Source organism: Marmota marmota, unplaced genomic scaffold (genome assembly GCF_001458135.2).
Source record: "Marmota marmota marmota unplaced genomic scaffold, marMar, whole genome shotgun sequence".
NCBI classification, from domain to species: Eukaryota; Metazoa; Chordata; class Mammalia; order Rodentia; family Sciuridae; genus Marmota; species Marmota marmota.
The window spans coordinates 38,061,085-38,072,930 of NW_025999853.1; the positions used below are offsets into that span (position 1 = coordinate 38,061,085).

The following is an 11,846-nucleotide window of genomic DNA, read 5'->3' on the forward strand; positions in this document are numbered from 1 at the left end:
AGATAACACATGCAGGGGGTGGAGGAAGAGAGAGAATACTGAAGAATAAGGATGGGGCTGGATGTACACAACTCAGTGATGGAGTGCATGCCTAACACATGCAAGGTCCTAGATTCTATCCCCAGCACTAGGAGTGTGTGTTTAAAAGGAAGAAGGGATATGCACAGAATTCCACTAAGTAACAGAATAGACAGGTAATCTGAAAATGAGAGAGCATGAATTATATGTCATATCTGAAGATAACTTGACAAATTTTGGGGATAAGAATAGAGCTGTTACTACTATACAGGATAATAAACCAAAGCAGAGCAAACCCAAAAACTTACTGAAAAATGAAGAAAGTAAACTATCTAGAATTTTATACCACAATAGTCAAGTATGAAGGAGAAATAAAGCTAATTTCTCAAGCATTCTTTCTGAAGAAATTCTTTTAGCAAATGAAAAAACCTGAAGAGAGGGAAAAAGGAAGGATCACCTGGTATCACTAGGAGTTGATAAATATTACCTATAGTTGAGAAATCCAAAATTAAAAGATTAAATATATGAGATATACAGGGTTAATTTCTGGAGGAACTGAAAATAACCACTGTTAAAAAGTGGTTTTCCTGCTGGGTGCCCTGTAATTCCAGGGGATTACTGTAATACCAACTATTCGAGAGGCTAAAGCAGGTAGATCACTGGGCAACTTAGTAAGACCATGTCTCAAAATAAAATAAGGGCTGAGGATGTGGCTTAGTGGTAAAACACTCATCTACTTGCCTAGTATGCATGAGGCCCTACATTCAATCCCCAGTACTGGAGGAAAAAACTGCGGTTTTCCTGGGGAACGGGTAGGAGATGGAGAAAAGAAGAAGTTATGAATTGAACTGTGTCACCCAAAAAAATAAACTGAAGTTCTAATTCTCAGTACTTGTTGATATGACCATATTTGGGTCTTTGCAGATATAATTAAAATGGCTGGGCGGGTAGAATGCGACTAGAATCCCAGCAATCTGAAAGGCTGAGGAAGAGGCTTGTGAGTTAAAGGCCAATCTGAGCAACATAGCAAGACCCATCTGAAAAACAAGAAAGGAAGGACGGAAGGAAGGACGGAAGGAAGGAGGGGCGGGAAGGGGAGCGGAGGCAGAGGAGAGAGAGGAGAGGGGAGTGGAGGGGAGAGAAGGGGAGGGGACAGAGAAAAAGCAAGCAAGGGCTGGGGCTGTGGCTCAGAGTTGGCCTGGCATGCATGAGGCACTGGGTTCTCAGCACCACATACAAATAAATAAAAGTAAAAGTCCATCAACAACTAAAAACAAAAAAAAAGCAAGTGAGCAAGTGAGCGAACAGACATTAGGATGGACTCTAATCCAGTATAACTGGTATCATTATAAGAGGAGATGAGATAGAGACAGGGAGAGAGATAAGGCCATGTGAAAATGGAAGTAAAGTTTGAAGTTATGTTGCTGAAAGCCAAGAACACCTGGGATTACCAAAAGCTGGAAAAGGCAAGGAAAGACCCTTTCCTAGAGGCTTTGGAAAGAACAAGGCCAATACCTTCATTTCAGACTTCTAGCAGCCAGAACTGTGAGAATGAATTTCTACTGTTTTAAGCAACCCAGGTTGTAGTAATAGGAAACTAATTCAGGACTAATTAGCACTTCTTATTTTAAAAATCTTTTAAAACATTTGACTTTTATAATAATAAAAAAAAGTTTTAAAATTAGACCATTAAACTGTTCTCTAAATTCACTATTCCGACTTCCCAAGGCATTAATGCAGATACAGGCAATAACAAATCTGAACTAACTTTGAGTGGTATTAGACAATTCTTAGAGCAATAAAACTGTCTTACCTACCTAGAAATTCCAATTTCCAGAAATGAAAACCCAATTTTATCATTCTGCTTTCAGATACAACTTTTTTTTTTTTTAAAGTAGTGACTTAACCTTTAATAGGTTACTAGAAAACAGAAGTAAATCAGAAATCACTTAAGCCTGCTACTGAAAAAGTACAATGGTTTCATTATATTTAAAGTACACTAAAATACTTTTTAGGGAATGAGATATAGCCTAGTAGACCTGTAATATTTTTTAGAGAATGAGATACAGTCTAGTAGACCTGTATGGGAACCTAGGCAACAGATTAGTCAATATGGAAGTACAATAGATATTACTTTACCCTTCTAAGAGTGACTCAGAGCTGTCTTATAAAAAGAAGTTATGAGATAAAAAATAATTTCTTTCATAGATATATTTTCCAATTGGGGTGCAGTATAACAAATTAGGAAGCAGAGGTAAGCAACATTTTCAAAATAAAAATGAAAATAGAGCAATCTTACAAAGTTAAAAATGATATTGTGCTACATATGATAAACCCAAGGCCAATATTATATTGAATGGAGAAAAACTGAAAACATTTCCTCTAAAAACAAGAACAAGACAAGGATGCTCACTCTCATCACTCCTATTTAACGTAGCCCTTGAAACTCCAGCCAGAGCAAATAGGCAAGAGAAGGAAATTAAAGGGATACAAATAAGAGCTCAAATTATCTACTTGCTGATGACATGATCCTATATTTAGGAGATGCCTCCCCGCAGCCCCAAAACTCCACTAGAAGACTTTTAGAGCTCATAAACGAAGTCAGCAAGGTAGGAGGATACAAGATCAATACTCATAGATCAATTGTGTTTCTATACTCCAAGGTAAATCTATCTGCTGAAAAAGAAATTAGGAAAACTATTCCATTCACAATAATCTCAAAAAAATAAAATACTTGATAATAATCTAACAAAAGAGGTGAAGGACCTTTACAATAAAAACTATAGAACACTAAAGAAAGAAATTGAAGATCATAGAAGTTGGAAAGATTTCCCATGTTCCTTGACAGGCAGAATTAATAGTGTCAAAATGGCCATATTACCAAAAGTGCTAATACAGATTCAAAGCATCTCCATCAAAACACCAATGAGTACAGAAGTAGAAAAAGTAGTGCTGAAATTCATTTGGAAAAACAAGAGACCCAGAATAGCCAAAGCAATTCTTAGGAAAATGAAGTTGGAGACATCACAATACCAGGCTTCAAACTACACTACAGAACTACAGTAACAAAAACATCATGGTACTGGCACCAAAACAGACATGAAGATCAATGTAATAAAAGATACAGAGACAAACTCATCTAAGTACAATTACCTAATAATAGACAAAGTTGACAAAAACATATGTTGGAGAAAAGATATAGCCTCTTAAACAAATGGTACTGGGAAAACTAGAAACCCATTCATAGAAGTATGAAATCTAAAACCCCTTGCACAAAAGATAACTTGAAGTGGATTAAAAACCTGGGAATGAGGTTGGGGATGTGGCTCAAGCGGTAATGCGCTCGCCTGGCATGCATGGGGCGCTGGGTTCGATCCTCAGCACCTCATAAAAATAAAATAAAGATGTTGTGTCCACTGAAAACTGAAAAATAAATATTAAAAAATTCTCTCTCTCTTTTAAAAACAAAACAAAACCAAAACAAAACAACAACAACAAAAAAAAAACAAAAAACCTGGGAATGAGACTAGAAACACGGCAACTGCTAAAAGAAAACGTAGACCTAACACTCCAGCATTTTGGCATAGGAACCAACCTCCTTACCAAGACTCCTAAAGAACAAGAAATATCTCAGCACCACATAAAAATAAAGGCATTGTGTTGTGTCCACCTACAAAAAAGATTCACTCATTTAATCATTCTCTCTCTCTTTTAAAAACAAGAAATAAAATTTTAAAAATCAATGAAGTAGATGATATCAAATTAGAAAGCTTCTGCATAGCAAAGTAAACAAGAACATGAAGATACAGCCTACTGAATGGGAGATCTATACCACTTGCTCCTCAGACAGGGCATTAATTACAGAACATACAAAGAACTCAAAAAACTTCACACACACACACACACACACACACACACACACACACACACGCCAAAACACAAACTCTAATAACTCAATCAGTAAATGGGCAAAAGAACTAAACAGACATTTCTCAAATGAAGAAACACAAATGATCAACAAATATTAAAAAAATTATTCAACATCTCTAGCAATTAGGGAAATGCAAATCAAAACTACAGTGAGATTTCATCTCATTCTAGTCAGATGGCAATAATCACGAATACAGTTGGGTAGGGTGATGCACGCTTGTAATCACAATAACTCAGGAAGCTAAGGGAGGAGGACTGCAAGTTCAATTAGTGGGACCCTAAGCAATTTAGTGAAACCCTGTCTCAAAACAAAAAATAAAAAAGCTGGGGATGTGGCTCAATGGTAAAACCTTCCTGGGTAATATCTGCAACACCCTCTTCCCCCCAAAAAAGATTACAAATAAATAATACATGTTGGTGAGGATATAGAGAAAAAGGTACACTCATACATTTGTTGGTGGGACTGCAAATTAGTGCAATTGCTCTGGAAAGCAGTATGGAAATTACTCAAAAAACTAGGGATGGAACCAACATATGGAACTCAGTTATCCCACTCAGTATATATCCAAAAGATTTAAAATGAGCATACTACTGTGATGCTGTCACATCAATATTTATAGCAGCACAATTCACAATAGCCAAATTATGGAAACAACCTAGGTTCCCTTCAACGAATGAATAAAGAAAGAAAATGTGGCATTTATACACAACAGAGTATTGCTCAGTCATAAAGAAGAATGAAATTATGGCATTTGTGGGTAGTAAACGGATGCAACTGAAGACTACCATGCCAAGTGAAATAAGCTAGTCCAAAAAAGTCAAAGGACGGGGGCTGAGGTTGTGGCTCAATGGTAGAGTGTTTGCCTAGCATGTGTGAGGCCCTGGGTTTGATCCTCAGCACCACATAAAAATAAATAAATAAGTCAAAGGTTGAGTGTGTTCACAAATATGCAGAAGCTAATCCCAGCAACTCAGGAGGCTGAGACAGGAGGATCATGGGTTCAAAGCCAGCCTCAGCAATGGTGAGGTGCTTAGCAACTCAGTGAGACCCTGTCTCTAAATAAAATACAAAATACGGCTGGGGATGTGGCTCAGTGGTCAAGTGCCCCTGAGTTCAATCCCTAGTACCAAAAAAAAAAAAAAAAAAAAAAAGAACCTGGATACTCATTTCAGACACCATATTAATTTAAATTGTTTACTACCAATAACTGGATGATACTAGAAATTTTATTTTTTTTGATACTCATGATTTTTAAATGTTTTTTTCCCTTTTAGCAATCATTTGATTTCCATTTCTTTCTTTCTAACATGTTTATATTATATCCCTTCTTTCTATATTTGAAGGGGAAAAAAAGCATTTCAAAAAGCATTCCACTTTAAAAATAGAAAACCATAACTCATGTTAAGATATACCACACCACAGGTTTATATAAAATACATGTGAATGAACATTAGCTATTCATTAAGTATTATGACATTTTCACATTTACCAAAAAAATCTATTTTCTATTTGTAAAGATTAGCATTACTCACAGGTCTTTCATTAGGGTCAATGAAAAATATTTTGATGATTATTTCGAATTCACCCCATCCGGTTTCAGTAATTTCGTATGGAGGCTTAGTAACAACTGAAGAGAGGAGGGGAAAATAAAACAATTATAAATTACTAATTTAGTTTCCTAGATCCTTTTAACTTTGCATGTTATGAATCAAAAGATTATACTATACCTCTTAAAGGGTTGCCATAGCTCTCATGTAATTTAAACTGGATTTTCTTTACATATGCTGACATATCCTGAAATAGAGATAAATTAATTAGTTCTATCATCTACATATGAAAACTAGAATGGAAATACATTTAGCATATGGACCTAACTTTATAAAACCTACCTTCCCTGAAATTTTATGAAATCCAATTTAAAAAAATCAATTATATTTGGAGGTGGGGGTTTGCCTCCCCCCTTTTTTTGGCTGAATTCTTTCATATTCATAAAGAAATATACATGTCCTTCTTTATGCATTTAATAATATTACCAGAAATAAAGATAAAAAGCAACTTAAACTGATGGATATAAAACTTCCTTTTTTTCCATTATATTTTGAATCACAGAAGCATACTTACTATTATTAGTACAAGTACATAATAGGGCTTCTTTGGTAAAGTGGCTTTTTAAAAATATAATTCAAAATCAAGTGTGATGATTCATGCCTGTAATTCCAGTAACTCAGAAGGCTAAGGCAGGATGACTGCAAGTTTGAGGCCATCCTGGGCAACTTAGTGAGACCCTGTCTTAAAATAAAAAAGGTCTGGGTAGACTGCTTGCCTAGTATGTGTGAGGGCCTGGGTTCAATCCACAATACTGGGGGGAATAAAAACCTTATAGAAAAAGAAAAATGCAAACCTTTTTGTTTTCAGTAATGTTTTATATACTTATATCTACATATATTTTTAAAATGAAATTGGGATTATACTGTAATAATCTTAATACTTTGTCACTTGTTATGGTGTAGGGATATTTTTCTGATGCAGATTTTCATAAGCACCTTTGGAGCCAGTTTTGGGAATACTTGATTTCATTTCTTCTATAAATACCTGAGTGACTACCAATATTGCTGTACCAGATGCTAATTATACAATGTTTAATAAAACAAGGCCTTTTCTGGGCACAGTGGTGCACACCTATAATCCCAGTGGCTCGGAAGGCTGAGTCAGGAGGATCAAGAGTTCAAAGCCAGCCTCAGCAAAAGTGAGGCACTAAGTAACACAGTGAGACCTTGTCTCTAAATGAAATACAAAAAAAAACTAGGGCCTTTTCTTCAGGCATGAGACATTCACTGTGAAATAGGGGACAGATGATAAAATGCACATTAAACATAACATGTTAGGAGGGCATTAGGTACAAGTTCATGGGGATGGGGGGGGCACCTAATTTAGTCTTTGGAGGACCAGCAAATAGTTCCAAAGAAAACAATACTTGAACCAAGACTTTAAGGAACAGAATGAGTGGTTAAAAAAATGCTTGAAGACATTCAAGAGTATTCCTTTGATAACAGTATTGTAGAATGGAAGATATAAGGAAATAAGGCATAGACAGAAATAAGGCTGCAGAGATAGGTTAGATAGTCACTTAGGGTTGTTTTTTAAAATCACGGCTTCACTGAAATATGATTCACATACCATATAATTTGCCTTTGTATAGTACACAGTGCAGTGGTTTTTAGTATATTCTGATTTGTACAATCATCATCACAATGTTTTAGAACATTTTTTAAAATATTTATTTTTTGGTTTTAGTTAGACACAATACCTTTATTTATTCATTTTTATGTAATGCTGAGGATCGAACCCAGGGCCCCACACTTGCTAGGTGAGTGCTCTACCACTGAGCCACAACCCCAGCCCAGAACATTTTTTTTTTTAACACGCAAAAAGAAGCCCCATACTGTCCTCATTCCCAACTTCCTTTTTATTCCCACCAACTTGGCAACCACTAATCTATTTTCTGCATCTATAAATTTGCCTATTCTGTATATTTCATGTAAGTGAAATATACAAAATATACAATATATAACACTGTATTGTCTTCTTTCACTTAGCATAATGCTTCCAATTTTCATCCATGGGCTGGCATTTATCGGTACTTTATTTTATTGCCTAATAATATTCTATTCATGGATAAAGAAAATGTTTTCTACACACACACACACACAAAATGGGGTTTTACTCAGTTATAAAAAAGAAAAAAATTATGTCTTTTGCAGGAAAATGGAGAGAACTTGAAAGTTATGTAAAGTGAAATAAGCTAGACTAAGAAGGTCAGGGGTTATATGTTTTCTCTCTTATGTAGAAGCTAGAGAGAGGAAAAAAAGGAGGAGTGGGGAGTGGTGGATCTCATGAAAATAGAAAGAAGACCAGTAGAATAGAGGAAGGGGGCCAGAGGGAGGAAGGGAAGGAAAGGGAAGTTATCAAGGAATGAAACTGACCAAATTATGTTATGTGCATATATAAATATGTCACAATGATTCCTATTATTTTGTATAATTACAATGTACAATAAAAAGTTAACTTAAAATCCCATTAAATGGACATACAATGTTAGTTATCCATTTATCAGCTGACAGATGTTTGGATTGATTCCATTTGGGCTATTATGAATAATGCTACTACATTCATATAAACAAGTTGAATAATTTGTTCTTTCAATAAATATCTAGCTGTTCTCGAAGAAGTGCAGATTTGGAAGCAAAACAAAATTACCAGTGACCAGACTACATTCTTTGATTGTTTTATTACAACATTATCACTTTAAGTATTAACTGCTATTCCTGAAATAGTTGCTTAAATACTATGTTAACTTAAGATGTGATGTTTGGGCTGGGGATGTGGCTCAAGTGGTAGCGCGCTTGCCTGGCGTGCGTGCGGCCCGGGTTCGATCCTCAGCACCATATACAAACAAAGATGTTGTGTCCGCCGAAAACTAAAAAATAAATAAAAAAAAAAAAAAAAAAAAAAAAAGAACCTGGATACTCATTTCAGACACCATATTAATTTAAATTGTTTACTACCAATAACTGGATGATACTAGAAATTTTATTTTTTTTGATACTCATGATTTTTAAATGTTTTTTTCCCTTTTAGCAATCATTTGATTTCCATTTCTTTCTTTCTAACATGTTTATATTATATCCCTTCTTTCTATATTTGAAGGGGAAAAAAAGCATTTCAAAAAGCATTCCACTTTAAAAATAGAAAACCATAACTCATGTTAAGATATACCACACCACAGGTTTATATAAAATACATGTGAATGAACATTAGCTATTCATTAAGTATTATGACATTTTCACATTTACCAAAAAATCTATTTTCTATTTGTAAAGATTAGCATTACTCACAGGTCTTTCATTAGGGTCAATGAAAAATATTTTGATGATTATTTCGAATTCACCCCATCCGGTTTCAGTAATTTCGTATGGAGGCTTAGTAACAACTGAAGAGAGGAGGGGAAAATAAAACAATTATAAATTACTAATTTAGTTTCCTAGATCCTTTTAACTTTGCATGTTATGAATCAAAAGATTATACTATACCTCTTAAAGGGTTGCCATAGCTCTCATGTAATTTAAACTGGATTTTCTTTACATATGCTGACATATCCTGAAATAGAGATAAATTAATTAGTTCTATCATCTACATATGAAAACTAGAATGGAAATACATTTAGCATATGGACCTAACTTTATAAAACCTACCTTCCCTGAAATTTTATGAAATCCAATTTAAAAAAATCAATTATATTTGGAGGTGGGGGTTTGCCTCCCCCCTTTTTTTGGCTGAATTCTTTCATATTCATAAAGAAATATACATGTCCTTCTTTATGCATTTAATAATATTACCAGAAATAAAGATAAAAAGCAACTTAAACTGATGGATATAAAACTTCCTTTTTTTCCATTATATTTTGAATCACAGAAGCATACTTACTATTATTAGTACAAGTACATAATAGGGCTTCTTTGGTAAAGTGGCTTTTTAAAAATATAATTCAAAATCAAGTGTGATGATTCATGCCTGTAATTCCAGTAACTCAGAAGGCTAAGGCAGGATGACTGCAAGTTTGAGGCCATCCTGGGCAACTTAGTGAGACCCTGTCTTAAAATAAAAAAGGTCTGGGTAGACTGCTTGCCTAGTATGTGTGAGGGCCTGGGTTCAATCCACAATACTGGGGGGAATAAAAACCTTATAGAAAAAGAAAAATGCAAACCTTTTTGTTTTCAGTAATGTTTTATATACTTATATCTACATATATTTTTAAAATGAAATTGGGATTATACTGTAATAATCTTAATACTTTGTCACTTGTTATGGTGTAGGGATATTTTTCTGATGCAGATTTTCATAAGCACCTTTGGAGCCAGTTTTGGGAATACTTGATTTCATTTCTTCTATAAATACCTGAGTGACTACCAATATTGCTGTACCAGATGCTAATTATACAATGTTTAATAAAACAAGGCCTTTTCTGGGCACAGTGGTGCACACCTATAATCCCAGTGGCTCGGAAGGCTGAGTCAGGAGGATCAAGAGTTCAAAGCCAGCCTCAGCAAAAGTGAGGCACTAAGTAACACAGTGAGACCTTGTCTCTAAATGAAATACAAAAAAAAACTAGGGCCTTTTCTTCAGGCATGAGACATTCACTGTGAAATAGGGGACAGATGATAAAATGCACATTAAACATAACATGTTAGGAGGGCATTAGGTACAAGTTCATGGGGATGGGGGGGGCACCTAATTTAGTCTTTGGAGGACCAGCAAATAGTTCCAAAGAAAACAATACTTGAACCAAGACTTTAAGGAACAGAATGAGTGGTTAAAAAAATGCTTGAAGACATTCAAGAGTATTCCTTTGATAACAGTATTGTAGAATGGAAGATATAAGGAAATAAGGCATAGACAGAAATAAGGCTGCAGAGATAGGTTAGATAGTCACTTAGGGTTGTTTTTTAAAATCACGGCTTCACTGAAATATGATTCACATACCATATAATTTGCCTTTGTATAGTACACAGTGCAGTGGTTTTTAGTATATTCTGATTTGTACAATCATCATCACAATGTTTTAGAACATTTTTTAAAATATTTATTTTTTGGTTTTAGTTAGACACAATACCTTTATTTATTCATTTTTATGTAATGCTGAGGATCGAACCCAGGGCCCCACACTTGCTAGGTGAGTGCTCTACCACTGAGCCACAACCCCAGCCCAGAACATTTTTTTTTTTAACACGCAAAAAGAAGCCCCATACTGTCCTCATTCCCAACTTCCTTTTTATTCCCACCAACTTGGCAACCACTAATCTATTTTCTGCATCTATAAATTTGCCTATTCTGTATATTTCATGTAAGTGAAATATACAAAATATACAATATATAACACTGTATTGTCTTCTTTCACTTAGCATAATGCTTCCAATTTTCATCCATGGGCTGGCATTTATCGGTACTTTATTTTATTGCCTAATAATATTCTATTCATGGATAAAGAAAATGTTTTCTACACACACACACACACAAAATGGGGTTTTACTCAGTTATAAAAAAGAAAAAAATTATGTCTTTTGCAGGAAAATGGAGAGAACTTGAAAGTTATGTAAAGTGAAATAAGCTAGACTAAGAAGGTCAGGGGTTATATGTTTTCTCTCTTATGTAGAAGCTAGAGAGAGGAAAAAAAGGAGGAGTGGGGAGTGGTGGATCTCATGAAAATAGAAAGAAGACCAGTAGAATAGAGGAAGGGGGCCAGAGGGAGGAAGGGAAGGAAAGGGAAGTTATCAAGGAATGAAACTGACCAAATTATGTTATGTGCATATATAAATATGTCACAATGATTCCTATTATTTTGTATAATTACAATGTACAATAAAAAGTTAACTTAAAATCCCATTAAATGGACATACAATGTTAGTTATCCATTTATCAGCTGACAGATGTTTGGATTGATTCCATTTGGGCTATTATGAATAATGCTACTACATTCATATAAACAAGTTGAATAATTTGTTCTTTCAATAAATATCTAGCTGTTCTCGAAGAAGTGCAGATTTGGAAGCAAAACAAAATTACCAGTGACCAGACTACATTCTTTGATTGTTTTATTACAACATTATCACTTTAAGTATTAACTGCTATTCCTGAAATAGTTGCTTAAATACTATGTTAACTTAAGATGTGATGTTTGGGCTGGGGATGTGGCTCAAGTGGTAGCGCGCTTGCCTGGCGTGCGTGCGGCCCGGGTTCGATCCTCAGCACCATATACAAACAAAGATGTTGTGTCCGCCGAAAACTAAAAAATAAATAAAAAAAAAAAAAAAAAAAAAAAAAAAAAAAAAAAAAAAAAAAA

At 34.7% G+C, this 11,846-nt stretch overlaps 1 protein-coding gene and 1 long non-coding RNA gene across 2 annotated transcripts in view; both read right to left on the reverse strand.

The window, feature by feature from the left end:
• The window catches only part of Yeats4 (YEATS domain containing 4), a 27,452-nt gene that overhangs the window by 12,143 nt on the left and 3,463 nt on the right, over positions 1 to 11,846 (reverse strand). The window contains exons 3-4 of the mRNA XM_048808296.1: positions 9,040 to 9,106; positions 8,836 to 8,939 (exon numbers count right to left, since the gene is read on the reverse strand). Coding sequence (XP_048664253.1) covers positions 8,836 to 8,939; positions 9,040 to 9,106 — 171 coding nt within the window. The remainder of the gene's footprint in view (positions 1 to 8,835; positions 8,940 to 9,039; positions 9,107 to 11,846) is intronic.
• Positions 502 to 5,988, reverse strand: LOC107140068. Its single transcript, XR_001503240.2, has 3 exons — positions 5,677 to 5,988; positions 5,482 to 5,576; positions 502 to 819 (listed from the first exon to the last, which is right to left on the reverse strand). It is a non-coding gene; the product is annotated as an uncharacterized LOC107140068 (long non-coding RNA).